General features: G+C 41.0%; 1 protein-coding gene across 2 annotated transcripts in view; it reads right to left on the bottom strand.

Annotated features, from left to right (window-relative positions):
• Window positions 1–15,741, bottom strand: part of cracr2ab (calcium release activated channel regulator 2Ab) — a 34,163-nt gene that overhangs the window by 3,579 nt on the left and 14,843 nt on the right. For both annotated transcript variants that reach the window (XM_060903316.1, XM_060903317.1), the window contains 8 exons: window positions 15,420–15,491; window positions 15,303–15,342; window positions 15,118–15,209; window positions 14,608–14,980; window positions 13,216–13,354; window positions 4,285–4,366; window positions 2,214–2,430; window positions 2,030–2,106 (listed from right to left, as the gene is read on the bottom strand). In XM_060903316.1, the coding sequence (XP_060759299.1) occupies window positions 2,030–2,106; window positions 2,214–2,430; window positions 4,285–4,366; window positions 13,216–13,354; window positions 14,608–14,980; window positions 15,118–15,209; window positions 15,303–15,342; window positions 15,420–15,491 (1,092 nt within the window). The remainder of the gene's footprint in view (window positions 1–2,029; window positions 2,107–2,213; window positions 2,431–4,284; window positions 4,367–13,215; window positions 13,355–14,607; window positions 14,981–15,117; window positions 15,210–15,302; window positions 15,343–15,419; window positions 15,492–15,741) is intronic.

Raw genomic sequence — 15,741 nt, 5'->3', positions numbered from 1 at the left:
CGCAGATAAAGAGAACCCAGTTAAACAAATGAGAAAAATATTATACTTGGTCATTTATTTAATGAGGAAAATGATCCAGTATTGCATATCTGTGAGTGGGAAAAGTATGTGAACCTTTGCTTTCAGTATCTGGTGTGACCCCCTTGTGCAGCAATAACTGCAACTAAACGTTTGCGGTAACTGTTGATCAGTCCTGCACACCGGCTTGGAGGAATTTTAGCCCATTCCTCCATACAGAACAGCTTCAACTCTGGGATGTTGGTGGGTTTCCTCACATGAACTGCTCGCTTCAGGTCCTTCCACAGCATTTCAATTGGATTAAGGTCAGGACTTTGACTTGGCCATTCCAAAACATGGAATGGACAGATGTCCTGACATTTTCCTTTAGAATTCGCTGGTATAATTCAGAATTCATTGTTCCATCAATGATGGCAAGCCGTCCTGGCCCAGATGCAGCAAAACAGGCCCAAACCATGATACTACCACCACCATGTTTCACAGATGGGATAAGGTTCTTATGCTGGAATGCAGTGTTTTCCTTTCTCCAAACATAACGCTTCTCATTTAAACCCAAAAGTTCTATTTTGGTCTCATCCATCCACAAAACATTTTTCCAATAGCCTTCTGGCTTGTCCCCGTGATCTTTAGCAAACTGCAGATGATCAGCAATGTTCTTTTTGGAGAGCAGTGGCTTTCTCCTTGCAACCCTGCCATGCACACCATTGTTGTTCAGTGTTCTCCTGATGGTGGACTCATAAACATTAACATTAGCCAATGTGAGAGAGGCCTTCAGTTGCTTAGAAGTTACCCTGGGGTCCTTTGTGACCTTGCTGACTATTACACACCTTGCTCTTGAAGTGATCTTTATTGGTCAACCACTCCTGGGGAGGGTAACAATGGTCTTGAATTTCCTCCATTTGTACACAATCTGTCTGACTGTGGATTGGTGGAGTCCAAACTCTTTAGAGATGGTTTTGTAACCTTTTCCAGCCTGATGAGCATCAACAACACTTTTTCTGAGGTCCTCAGAAATCTCCTTTTTTCGTGCCATGATACACTTCCACAAACATGTGTTGTGCAGATCAGACTTTGATAGATCCCTGTTCTTTAAATAAAACAGGGTGCCCACTCACACCCGATTGTCATCCCATTGATTGAAAACACCTGACTCTAATTTCACCTTCGAATTAACTGCTAATCCTAGAGGTTCACATACTTTTGCCACTCACAGATATGTAATATTGGATCATTTTCCTCAATAAATAAATGACCAAGTATAATATTTTTGTCTCATTTGTTTAACTGGGTTCTCTTTATCTACTTTTAGGACTTGTGTGAAAATCTGATGATGTTTTAGGTCATATTTATGCAGAAATATAGAAAATTCTAAAGAGTTCACAAACTTTCAAGCACCACTGTGTGTGTGTGTGTGTATATATATATATATATATATATATATATATATATATATATATATATATATAGAGAGAGAGAGAGAGAGAGAGAGAGAGAGAGAGAGAGAGAGAGAGAATTTGTATACACACACACATAGTGGAACACCTGCAAGACAAGTTGGTTCTTGTAATTGATTATATCTAAAACAGTTGTTTCCTCTCACCAGCCTCTCCTGTTTCTTTGCTTTGAAGTTAAGAAGATTAAAAAAAAAAATCCCCAAAGGTTGTAAGTTGTCAGGTTACAGAGAAACCGGAAAGCACAAAATACTCTGTCCAAAAGACTCTCCTATAGTGGAAAACTTACTCACAAAGTGGTAACACAGAAGACTCTTTCCATAAATGCTAAATAAATGTGTCCTCATAGAAAGCTTCACCTGATAAATTATTATCCATTTTTCTTTGTTAAATAAAACATTTTAGATTATTGTGGAGCATCCACCATAAAATATAGAAACAATAACATATTAGAATGAGCACATTAATAATAAACCTGTGCTGCTGTTATAGAAAATTAATCAACAGTGCTGTTATATTATTAGTGTGAAGTCGGAAAGTGTGTTATTGTTCATTTTTACCTGGCTAGGTGTACCATGGCCTCGAGCACATTGTCGCCTGTATAAGCACTGCACTCGTAGAACAACAAATGTGCCTCCTGTTAGATATGACAAGAAATTATGATGGTATACATTAAGTATTTCTTTAGCCTAGTGGGCATGAATCTATAAAAGTACTTTGTAATTTGAGTGTTTAATGCCTTACCTTAGCAAGCTTTTCCCCTTCCCAAGTTGCCACCTGTCTCACACTCTCCCTGTCTGATTTGTTGCCCAGAAGCATTATGGGAACTGAGCCTTCGACTGTATCCTGTATGCTCACCAACCAGGAGCGCACAGACTTAAAGCTGTCACGTAGAGAGATGTCATAAGTCACCACTATGCCATCAGCCTTGCGGAAGAAGTGCTTGGTGATGCTTCGAAATCTGCAAGAAAGAAAGACAAACTGCTCCTCTATACTGTTGTTCATCTACACAGAAGGGTTATACCAATGTGTTTATTCATAACCTTTATTCTGTTTATACCTGCTGTTCTTTTAATGAATCTAATGTTCAGTATTGGCGGCACGGTGGTGTAGTGGTTAGCGCTGTCGCCTCACAGCAAGAAGGTCCTGGGTTCGAGCCCCGGGGCCGGCGAGGGCCTTTCTGTGTGGAGTTTGCATGTTCTCCCCGTGTCCGCGTGGGTTTCCTCCGGGTGCTCCGTTTTCCCCCACAGTCCAAAGACATGCAGGTTAGGTTAACTGGTGACTCTAAATTGACCGTAGGTGTGAATGTGAGTGTGAATGGTTGTCTGTGTCTATGTGTCAGCCCTGTGATGACCTGGCGACTTGTCCAGGGTGTACCCCGCCTTTCGCCCGTAGTCAGCTGGGATAGGCTCCAGCTTGCCTGCGACCCTGTAGAAGGATAAAGCGGCTAGAGATAATGAATGAATGTTCAGTATTATTAATGACTTGCTATTAGTAAAAACAATCATCAATAGGCATTATCACAGAGCAGCTTTACAGAAATTCAGATGTAGATTTAGGTCCCTAATGAGCAAGCCAGAGGTAAACAGCAGCAAGGAAAGACTTTGAGACAACACAAGAAACAACTCTTCAGAGGACGCAGACTCTAAAGGGACAAAAGGTTTCAGGCGAGTTAAATTTTGAGGTATAATGGGGCTCCTAAATGTCCAATTTGGGAGGTTGCTTGTAAATAAGCGCTACTAGCCGATCCTAGCACAGGAAGTGGCATTTAGTCTGGCAGCGGAGTTACTTGCTACACTGCTTATCCAAATTTATCAATGAATTGAGCATTCTATCTAACATATAAATGTCCCAAGAAAATGCAGAGCAATCAGTTTAGTTAATCAATGAGCAAAATTATACAATATCGCCAAAAGTTTGTGGTCATCTGACCATTCTATATTTGGCTTTCCTCAAAATTTTCCCACAAAGTTGGAAGCACACAACTGTCTGGAATGTCTTTGTGTGCTGTCGCATTGAAGATTTCTCTTCACTGTAACTAAGGGGCCCAAACGTGTTCCAGCGTGACAATGTCCCTGTGCTCAAAGTGAGCTCCATGAAGACATGCTTTGCCAAGGTTGACCCAGAAGAACTCAAGTGACCTGGACAGAGCCCTGACCTCAACCCCATTGAAGACCTTTGGAATAAATTAGAATGCTCGGTGCACACCAGACCTCCTCACTCGATATCCGTGCCTGATCTCACTAATGCTAATTCACTGTAACTAAGGGGCCCAAACGTGTTCTAGCATGACAATGTCCCTGTGCTCAAAGTGAGCTCCATGAAGACATGCTTTGCCAAGGCTGACCCAGAAGAACTCAGGTGACCTGCACAGAGCCCTGACCTCAACCCCATTGAACACCTTTGGAATAAATTAGAATGCTGAGTGCACACCAGACCTCCTCACTCGATATCCGTGCCTGATCTCACTAATGCTGTTGTAGCTGAATGAGCAAATCCCCACATCCGCGCTCCAAAATCTAGTGGAAAGCCTTTTCTGAAGAGTGGATGTTATTATAACAGCAACAGGGGAGTAAATCTGGAATGGGATGTTGAAAATTCACATTTGGGTGTGATGATCAGGTGTCCACAAACATTTGGCTGTACTGTGTACAATCTCCTTCTCCTCAGTTTGAGCAATTAGCTTAATCAAAGTTTATGGTAGGTTTAAAAAAAAAAGTCCAGAGTCACAGAAAGTAATTGTTTGAAAAAGTCTGTGGTATTTATCGACACCTGTCTTTAAAGCAAACAATTTTAATTTAACCAAAGAACTCACCGCTCTTGTCCTGCAGTGTCCCACAACTGTAGAACCACAGGAGTGTCCCCCAGATTCAGAGTCCGCACACTGAAGTCAATACCTTAGATAGTAAAAAAAAAAAATCAAAGTCCTTCCTGTCTTCTCAGGCAGTCTCCCATCCAAGTACTAACCAGGCCGTTAAGGCACATTGGGCAGTGCCAATCTCCGTTTCTATAGCCCTCGACCTCTCACCCTTTACATAGCTAGGGATACAGTGGTCCTCTGGTAACTTTCGAGAGTTTGACTCCCTGTTCACATCTGTATTGCGGCATGCCTTGCCAGATGGCAGTAGGTACCATTTTTATGATGGCCTTAGTTCAAAACAGAAATATTCACTTTCTGTGTTTATACACATGGCCACGCTCAAGTTATAAATAATGATTCCTTGGGCAAGAGGATAACCCAAACTCACTGAGTATGACATAATTGCTTGGGCAAAGTGCAGGGGATCTCAGACGGGATGGTACTCCCAAGTCATTTCACATGATGCTGTTTTTGCAAATTCTTTAATAGTTTTAAGGTATATGCACAACAGTTGCCAGAGGACTAGACCCCCATTGTAACCCTAGCTATGTAATAGGCGAGAGGCCAAAGGCTACGGAAACGGAGATTGGCACCACCCTATGCGCCGCATGGCATGGGAAGGGACTTTGACTTTTTGATGCTGAGTCCAGAGATACAAACATTAATTCTTATTTTCTGGGCCGCATCTCCATCTCTCTCTCTCTCTCTCTCTCTCTCATACACAGTAATAATAGCATTTTCCAGACTTTACTGAAATTCAATAAAGCTAATTACAAAATGTGTACTCACATATATTGTGTTTGTAATGTCTTTTAGGAGCATGCATAATTTGGCTGCTGTAATTAAAATGCAAATACTAAGTCTATTTTCCAATGTCGAAACATGACTAATTCTTCTCAATTGAAAAAGTACTAGCAATCTTTCCTTTATCCTCCAACTATAATTCAGCGAAAAATAAAGCAATCTTTGCACTTTCATTTATCTTTTGCGTGTCACTGAGGTAGACCTGTCGATCAAACGCTGTGGGTGGGACACTGTAGTGCAGAGTGTGTTCCAGAGAAAGTGACCAAATCATTGATAAAGCACTCCAGCGGGTGGTGAAAACTGCCCAATGGATTACTGACACTCAGTTACCTTCAGGGGCATCACTGGGCTTTTTTTACTGGGGCACGTGCCCCAGTAAAAATCAGCTGTGCCCTAGTAAGAAAATGTTGAAAGATTTTCGTAACAAACTGGTTTCTTTGGCAGATCATTTATCTACTGTAAGTTGTAGGACAGAGTGTGTTTCAAACTTCTATCGCCTCTTCTTTCTAACTAATTTTCTGATTGGTCTGGGAGATTCTCACTGTAAACATAGCGTGCGTGTGGCGTGCCATGAGTACATTTAGCCTACTGGAGAGATGAGTCTACTCTTTGGATGAGTCAGAGAACGGGCTCTGGATGAGTTAAGGTAGCGCAAAGTTTTTGCAACAAAACTAAGCAAACCATATTCTAACAAACCCATTAAACTACATCGAATTAAACGATATTAAATTACTTTTCCAGATGGATATCAGACAATTCTTCTCACGAAGCAGAGACAGGGCCAGGGAAACAGTGACAGATGAGGAGGAGGGTGAGAGAGGTAAGATTAAGGTTGTAGGCTATGTGCTAGTCAGTCATAACTAACCAGCTAAGTTCGTGAATCGTGAGAGTTGAGGTGACACGTTTAGCATCAGCATGCATTAAAAGCCCAAATGCCAACAATAAATTTTTTGGGGACTGGGATGTGTTTTCTGTCTCGTTGACCTATTCCTCGCATAACTTCATCCACGAGAGCATGAGAATTATCCACTTTGCATAGGTTGGGGACAGGAACGTTAAGGTGCATTGTGCGGGGGGCAGTACCCCAGTAAAGCTTAATTCCTAGTGACGCCCCTGGTTACCTTCTACTGAGAACATTTATTACGAGCGTTGCTTTGGCAGGGTGAGTAACATCATCAATGATGTCATCTGCCCTAACCATGCACTTTTCTTCCTCTTCCCATCTGGCAGACGTTACCGAAGTCTCCGCTCCCGCACCAGCAGGCTCAAGAGGAGCTTCTTCCCTGAGACGGTCGGTGACCATGCTGAATTGCACACCACCACTCTGCTAGCATCACTGCACTCATCCTGTGCTGTTCAGTACTTTAACATGCCATTTGCACTATTGATTTCTTGTACAAAATGGATCACTTAAATTGTCGCATAAACTATGCCACTTATGCGATATTACTGTATACGTGTTCATACTGCTGCTGCACACACTGCCACTTTATTGTACATATAAACAGGGTGCGATTTGTCAAAAAACCAGAAGGGGGGATGTTTTTTTTTTTAATCATGAAACGTCACAAAATTAAGGAAACAATAGGCTAACAGCTCAGTAACATCCGATGATATCAAATGAATAACACTAAATGAAAACGAACACTAAACCAGAGATAGTAAATTCATCTTCCTATCTCTCTGACTAAATACACGAACACTAACACAACAAAGTTCGCATTGCTTGTCGCGTTGCTGTGATGTTTCTCTCCCTCCGGATTAAATGGACAGTGACTCAAAAATCACTAAAATACATGAATACTAAATGAACAGTTTGCTCTGATGGCGCAGTTCACATTGTGTGCAGCTTTCCGATTTAAACTGTTTTTTTTCTCATCCTTATACTTCCTGTTTCATGGACTGTAATGGATTTGCTTATTTAGTAATTTTAATACAGAATTTAATTTGAAATTATAATCAGACACTCCAACGTCCCCCCTAAAAAAAAAAATCGGCCGTGAAAAAGGCAGCATCCGCCAAAAGGCGCGCTGTTTGCATCCCTGCATAGAACGCAAAGATATTATTATTATCTACAATGTATCTATTTGCTGGGGACGTTCGTGAACATCAAAGCTGCCACTTCGGGTCATTTTGAAAGTGAGTGCAATGTAGACCATAGAAAACTGTGTCACAACATGCCTGTCATGTCAACTTTTTTTTTGGTTTGTTTGTTTTATTGACGGGGTTGTCCCCGAGGATTTTTTTTCAGCAGAGATAAAAACCAGAGGGGGGGATGATCCCCCCATCCCCCCCAGCAAATCGCACCCAGCATATAAACATCTGTACATATGGGTTAACTACTGCTCACTGTACATACAACCTTGCATACTTTTTAATCCTGTCCACTTCCCCCTGTAAATATGCATTTAAATATTTACAAACATCTATATATTGTCACTGTCCATCACTGTATATACTGTAACATATAGCATCACTATGCTGCAGTACTTACCTCTGGCACTTATCTGCAAATAATACTGCATTCTGCACTTCTGGTTAGATGCTAATTGCATTTCATTGGCTTTGTACTCTGCACAATGACAATAAAGTTTAATCTAATCTAATCTAATCTAATCTAATCTAAATCTAATAAACTTGTGGCAATTATGGCAGATGCTTTTTAAATGACAATTAGGGCATTTTAGTACTTATCAAAGAAGGATATTTCATGATGCAAAAAGTAAATGCAACTGCAAGTAGATTTCTCATGCAAAATGCAAATTTATGATGGCAATTTTTGTCTTTTTAATGAGGCAGATGACATCAGGCAATGGTTGGTTTAATGTTTAAGGGAAACTATGACTTAGAGAGGTCCTACACTAATCACATCAACAAGCTAGTAACATGGTGTCAAGAGATTACTTTGGTCTGGAATGGAGCCGTGAGCAATCACGGCTCATTCACGTGAAGATCTTCAACAGCTCATGAATCGCTTCAGCAAGGCCTGCAGAGACTTTGGACTGACTATCAGCTTGAAGAAAACGCAAGTCATGGGACAGGGTGTGGACTCACTTCCCATCATTACAATCTTCGATCACAAGCTGGAAGTTGTTCATGACTTCGTGTATCTCAGCTCGACAATCTCCGATACTCTCTCCCTTGACTCAGAGCTAAATAAACGCATCAGCAAAGCAGCTACCACTATGTCTAGGCTGACAAAGAGGGTATGGTCTAACAAGAAGCTGACAGAACATACCAAAACAATGGTGTACAGACCGTGCATCACAAGCACACTTTTGTATTGCAGCGAGTCATGGACCCTTCGCGCCTGTCAGGAAATAAAGCTAAATGCATTCCACATGCGCTGCCTTCGACGCATCCTAAATATCACCTGGCAGGACAAAGTACCTAGCAATACTATCCTAGAGAGATCCGGGATACCCAGTATATACACGTTGCTGAAACAGAGACGCTTGCGGTGGCTCGGTCACATGGTGAGAATGAACAATGGCCGTATCCCTAAGGACCTGCTTTATGGGGAATTAGTGCAGGGAAAGCGCCCCGTAAGCAGACCTCAGCTGCGTTATAAAGATGTGTGCAAGAGGGATCTGAAAGCTCTGTCCATTGATCGAAATATGTGGGAAGCTCTAGCCAGTGAGCGATTGGCCTGGAAGCAGGCTGTGCAGCAAGGGCTGTCTGTTTTCAAAAAATTACTTGTCCAGGAGTGGGAAGAAAAGAGACAAAGAAGGAAGACCCGACTGCCATTCCCATATTGGCATCTACAGCCACAGCAGACGCTGTTCTCATCATTCAGAACACGACCCCATAGTCTCCCAAGACTGATGGGTACCAACAACACTAATCACATCAACAAGCTAGTAACATGGTGTCAAAAGATTACTTTGGTCTTAAATGTGAACAAGATCAAGGAACTTGTGGTCAATAACAGGGGGGATACTAATGTGTCAGCCAGTTACAACGAGGGCCAAGCTGTTGAGATGGTTGGTAGTTTCAAATACTTGGGAACAATTCTAGACACCAACTTAAATTTTAATGAACACACTGACTACATATTTAAGAAAGCTATGTAAAAACTGTTTCTCATAAGGAAACTGAATAGCTTTGGTGTTAGAAATCGTGAGGATGGTTTACATCAGTCTAGGGGAAAGTTTAATCTCCTACAACATCACATGCTGATATGGAAACATAGGAGCTTGGAACGAAAGAAGACTACAGTGGCACTTGAAGGTTTGTGAACCCTTTAGAATTTTCTATATTTCTGCATAAATATGACCTAAAACATCATCAGATTTTCACACAAGTCCTAAAAGTAGATAAAGAGAACCCAGTTAAACAAATGAGACAAAAGTATTATACTTGGTCATTTATTTATTGAGGAAAATGATCCAATATTACATATCTGTGAGTGGCAAAAGTATGTGAACGTCTAGGATTAGCAGTTAATTTGAAGGTGAAATTAGAGTCAGGTGTTTTCAATCAATGGGATGACAATCAGGTGTGAGTGGGCACCCTGTTTTATTTAAAGAACAGGGATCTATCAAAGTCTGATCTTCACAACACATGTTTGTGGAAGTGTATCATGGCACGAACAAAGGAGATTCCTGAGGACCTCAGGAAAAGCGTTGTTGATGCTCATCAGGCTGGAAAAGGTTACAAAACCATCTCTAAAGAGTTTGGACTCCACCAATCCACAGTCAGACACATTGTTCACAAATGGAGCAAATTCAAGACCATTGTTACCCTCCCCAGGAGTAGTCAACAAACAAAGATCACCCCAAGAGCAAGGCGTGTAATAGTCAGCAAGGTCACAAAGGACCCCAGGGTAACTTCTAAGCAACTGAAGGCCTCTCTCACATTGGCTAATGTTAATGTTCATGAGTCCACCATCAGGAGAACACTAAACAACAATGGTGTGCATGGCAGGGTTTCAAGGAGAAAGCCACTGCTCTCCAAAAAGAACATTGCTGCTCATCTGCAGTTTGCTAAAGATCACATGGACAAGCCAGAAGGCTATTGGAAAAATGTATTGTGGATGGATGAGACCAAAATAGAAATTTTTGGTTTAAATGAGAAGTGTTATGTTTGGAGGAAGGAAAAGACTGCATTTCAGCATAAGAACCTTATCCCATCTGTGAAACATGGTGGTGGTAGTATCATGGTTTGGGCCTGTTTTGCTGCATCTGGGCCAGGATGGCTTGCCATCATTGATGGAACAATGAATTCTGAATTATACCAGTGAATTCTAAAGGAAAATGTCAGGACATCTGTCCATGAACTGAATCTCAAGAGAAGGTGAGTCATGCAGCAAGACAACGACCCTAAGCACACAAGTCGTTCTACCAAAGAATGGTGAAAGAAGAATAAAGTTAATGTTTTGGAATGGCCAAGTCAAAGTCCTGACCTTAATCCAATCGAGATGTGGAAGGACCTGAAGCGAGCAGTTCATGTGAGGAAACCCACCAACATCCCAGAGTTGAAGCTGTTCTGTATGGAGGAATGGGCTAAAATTCCTCCAAGCCGGTGTGCAGGACTGATCAACAGTTACCGGAAACATTTATTTGCATTTTTTGCTGCACAAGCGGGTCACACCAGATACTGAAAGCAAAGGTTCACATACTTTTGCCACTCACAGATATGTAATATTGGATCATTTTCCTCAATAAATAAATGACCAAGTATAATATTTTTGTCTCATTTGTTTAACTGGGTTCTCTTTATCTACTTTTAAGACTTGTGTGAAAATCTGATGATGTTTTAGGTCATATTTATGCAGAAATATAGAAAATTCTAAAGGATTCACAAACTTTCAAGCACCACTGTAGGGTAGCTGCAGCAACAAGAAATATCTTTAAGAGATCTTTTATTCCATCCTCTTCCATGCTACTGAACAAATGGCACTTTATTATTTATTAGTGACTGCTGCTGTTTTTATGATATCTACCGTATTTAAGATATGTATTAACTCTTAATATTTTGTACTTTCATCCCAACTTTATCAAAAGTACTTATTTATTGCCATTTTACTGTATTCTATCTCATGTGTTCTAACCCATGGTATAAGCAGTTCTTAAGTGTGTATATGTCTGTGGATGTCTAAGTGTATGTACATGTATGTATGTATGTATGTATGTATGTATGTATGTATGTGAAGCCAAAGATGAATTTCCAAGTGAGTAGACAATAAAGATTTCTATTCTATACCGAAGTAGCATTTTCTAATTAGAATCTGAACAAAATCCAAAAATGCTACCATATTGAGGTATTTCACCCACGTGACCAAGTCACGTGACGCAGCCATTTTGGACGGCACGCTTAAGTCCTTCAGTGCAAGGCGGTATGAGATGGTGGAGACCTTTGCACATTTTAACAAGAAAGTAAGCTGTGATTCGTGTTAAATTGGATCTGTCTTTTATCACAAACACTGTACCCAGCCTTGGTATGGAGCCCTGTTTATTTATTTCTGTGTCCCGTTTCTTTCTAGCCTCTGTTATTGCGTTTTATGTCTGATGTCTGCTACATGCAACCCTAGACAAATTAACACTGCCTTGTTTCACTGCTCAGATGGGTTAACAAACACTGACCCATTTACTTTTTGCTATATATTTTATCAAAATTGCGTTAACTGATAAACTAACCTGAAATGAAATGATCACTGCAAAGTCTGGAGTACTCTGTTGGCTCTCAATCCTGTCTCTTCACAGCTGCAATCCATTTGGCCCTCTTGTCTGGGTCAGTAGGAAACCGGTAGTGATGTGTCGGTCGCGAACGATCCGGTTCAAAGAGCCGGCTCTTTGAAGTGAACGACGGGAGCCGGCTCTTCGGTGGGAGCCGAGTTGGGGAGCCGAATTAGTTTTTTGTCCTTAGGTGCCTCAGAGAGAGAGACTTTCACAAAAAAAGTTGCTGTCCGATTGCGTCTTTGTGTTGTCTATTACCATTCAAAGGAAAAAAAGTAGCATGGTGTACGCCTACTTTTTTTGGTTGGGGGGGTTGATGTCATTCACAGCTGCGAAAATACAAAAATTGGTGTAATGCTTAAAGCTGTGGAGCGCAGGGGAGAGGAGTCTGTGAGGCACCTGAGGCGGGGAAAATCAGCTGTGTATTTTATATTGGTAATATAACACAGTTTTGCATTATGTTTGTGCGAAAATAATTTATTAATTGGTAAGTAAGTTTTATTTCTATAGCTAGAACATTGTTACACTGCTATACTTTACAAAGCTTTACAATGGCTACAAAAACTAAAAAATAAAATGGAAAACATCCTATTGATAAAATATAAATAATAATGTAATTAATTAACTAGTTAATTGCAGCAATTAAATCAAAAATAAAATCTCAGGAGCCGTTTGGGAGCCGAAAGAGCCGGCTCCTTATAGTAAGAAGAGCCAAAAGAGCCGGCTCCCGAAAAAGAGCCGAAATTCCCATCACTAGAAACCGGTAAAAGGAGCGTCCTGCACGCTGTCCCTGTCTGTTGTGGCAGCCCACAGCACAACAAGCAAACACCATGGTTATTTATAGAGTGCTTACTGACAAATTAATCTATTCTAGGTGTCTGTAACACGTTTTTTTTTCAAGCTGGTTCTCCCTCTCTGTCTGCAGCGTTAGTATGTAGCTTGACGTTCAAAATGGCGGACACCGGGGCGTCACGTGACCCTGTGACGTCAGGTGAAATACCTCAATACAGTCACAACCAGAACTTTTCTAAAAACTCAGTGTCTTTTAGACTCTCAAAATGAGTTGTGTAACAGGAAAAGGCAGAGGTGGTTAACCACTTAAAACTTGTAGCACCTCTTTGGGCATAAAATTAGTAGGCTTGTGCGGTCTGCTGATGCCCAAAAAGGCCATTAAAAACACACTCACTCCGATCTTTGCATATGTACATGTTAAATAATAGAAAAGCCTGGTTTGAAAGTCACTTTGATGAGGTAGAGGTTAAACAATCTTATGTTATTTCATGGCAATGAATCATAACATACTGAACTGAACTACTTTTGTATTTCTACCATTCGCCTCATCATCACTGGGATCACCGAAATACAGTGGCTGGAAGTGTGTTTATGAATACAGGTTGAGACTCACCCACAGTGGCTGTAGTGTCCATGTGGAAATAACCATCACAGAAACGGTGCAGTAAAGCAGTTTTACCCACATTTGAATTGCCCACGAGAATGACTTTAAAGAGGCGCTGTGGGATGGACACCAAATTCTCCACCGGACCCTGCGGACGTACAATACAAAGTGTTTTACAACACATATTATGTCTTGAGGGATATCTCCACCCTGAAACCCATTAAACAAGTTTATAATGAAATATTTATGATGTGTTCAGTGATTCTGGTGCTAATTTTTTTTTTTTTGCTTAATGTTGTATTTTCACTGTTCCCACAGTTGTGTTGAGTTACATCAGAGATTCAGCTTGGCTAGGTAGAGATCCATGAGAGCAAAGTTCATGGTAGTGTTAGCATGAATATTTTGGAAATTTGGATCTGTTTAAGCAGAGTCTACAGGTCAGGTGTGACAGGGCACAAACTTACAAGACATTGCTCTCTTTAGGTAGAAACTGAAGCAAGGGCTAAATGACACTGACACCACAATCTGTAGGTAGTTGACTGGCATTATAGGTAATGTAGAAAGCTGTTAGCCAAAGTGAAAAATGACCACTATTTTGATGACTGAAGTTAAACAAACAAACAAACAAACAAACAAATAATGGATGGCACTGATATGTTAATTATAAAGAGCAATATGCAAGTCATTAACAGCTGAAGACTTCTTTGCATTTCTCTTTGCATATATTTGTATCATTGCTCTTTGCATTAATTATGTTTTATTAACGTCTCGTCTCGTCTTCATCCGCTTTATCCAGGGCCGGGTCGCGGAGGCAGCAGTCTGAGCATGGAAGCCCAAACTTCCCTTTCCCCAGATACCTCGGCCAGTTCCTCGGGAAGAACACCGAGGTGTTCCCAGGCCAGCCGAGAGACATAGTCCCTCTAGCGTGTCCTGGGTCCTCCCCAGGGTGTTTGTATTTATTGTTTACGCAGTTATTTAAGCCTTCATTTCTATTTTGAAATTCTTTAAATATCCCTGAAATACTTTAAACACTCATACGAACCAGAATCAGGCTTTAATCTTTCAGTTATAAATCTGGGAAGCCATGATTGAGACGATTGAGAAGCCATGGCCTAATGGTTAGCGAAGCAGCTTTGGGACCAAAAGGTTGCCAGTTTGATTCCATGAACCAGCAGGAATAGCTGAAGTGCCCTTGAGCAAGGCACCTAACCCTCAACTGCTCTGGATAAGAGTGTCTGCTAAATGCCTGTAATGTAAATCCTATAGTGCTTTTTGAAAGTTACTCTGGATATGAGCACCTGCCAAATTACTAAATATAAATGCAAAAAATGCTTGTGTAGTTCCATAAGCAGGCTGATATTTTTCCTATAATTAATTTATTCAACAAGAACCACCCATTACCGTCTGCAAATCCTCCTTGCCTACTGGCTGGTCCCTGGTCACAGGGGCAAGGAACATGTTTGAGGGACACACAGGGCTCATCTGCAGATCAATCTGGGCTCCTCCTTCTTCCTCATTCATCTGATGGAAGAGAGGATAGGGTTCTCCATCGAGCAAGTGTGGGAGGTGGTCCTCCTCGATGGAGATAACCCTGTGGAATGATATTGAATCCATTGCACTGGGGTCAGGGTTCTCAGTCACGGAGTCCCCATCTGCACTTGCAGTATGCTTGGCCATTCTCATCATTCCATCATCTCCAGAGGCAGGGCGTGGGCTCGAGCTACAAGATGAGGTCTTCCTGTTAGGGTGCTGAGTCACTTTTGCACCAGTCTCGCTAGTGCAAGATGAGAGATAAAGTGTCTTTGAACAGGCTTTTTGACTGTTAACTGAAGAAGCTGCTAAAGGCAATGAAAAGAGCCAACAATTTATTCAGGACAACAAACAGAGATGGTTGTCACAAAAATCTCTCACCTTTCTGTAGCCTGCTTTCTGTCAGAATGAACGATTAAGGTTGAAGCTGGTCCCGGTTCAAGGGTGGCTTTGTTTAACAAATTGCTGCATTTCTATAAGCAGAAACAACATATGCTCTGTGGGAACATTTACAACATGTACAGTACTGTATAAATAGAATAACAGGACATTATGTGAAAACTTACCAAAGAGTCTTTTTCATCTCTTAACTGTTTATTCATTTCTCTGAAAGAGCACATTTACTGTGAGAGAGATGTAAATATATTCTTCAATCCATGCATGGATATGGCCAGAAGGCTTACCTGAGCAGGTCTAATTGATTAATTAGGGTTTGCTTCTCTCCCTGCAGTCTCTCCATGATTCTGTACACCTCCCTGTGTGAGAGATGTTTGGTTGTGAGTGTGTGTAGTGCATCAGGGTGAATAAGAAGATAAGGGAAAGGTTCGTGTATCTGTATCTGTATAGTGGTTGAAAAATCTGTATCCGTGCCTGTATTCTGATTACTACGGAAGAGCGATAGTTCCACTAAGAAATACATATATTTTTTTTAATTTCTGAGAAAAAAAACTCAGAATTTTCGAGATTAAAGTCAGAAATTTCGAGAAAAAAGTCAAAAATTTCGAG

This window comes from Neoarius graeffei, chromosome 21 (assembly GCF_027579695.1).
Source record: "Neoarius graeffei isolate fNeoGra1 chromosome 21, fNeoGra1.pri, whole genome shotgun sequence".
In the NCBI taxonomy this organism is placed as follows: Eukaryota; Metazoa; Chordata; class Actinopteri; order Siluriformes; family Ariidae; genus Neoarius; species Neoarius graeffei.
Note: the sequence above shows the minus strand (reverse complement) of the source record. Positions and strands in the feature narration are given on the sequence as shown.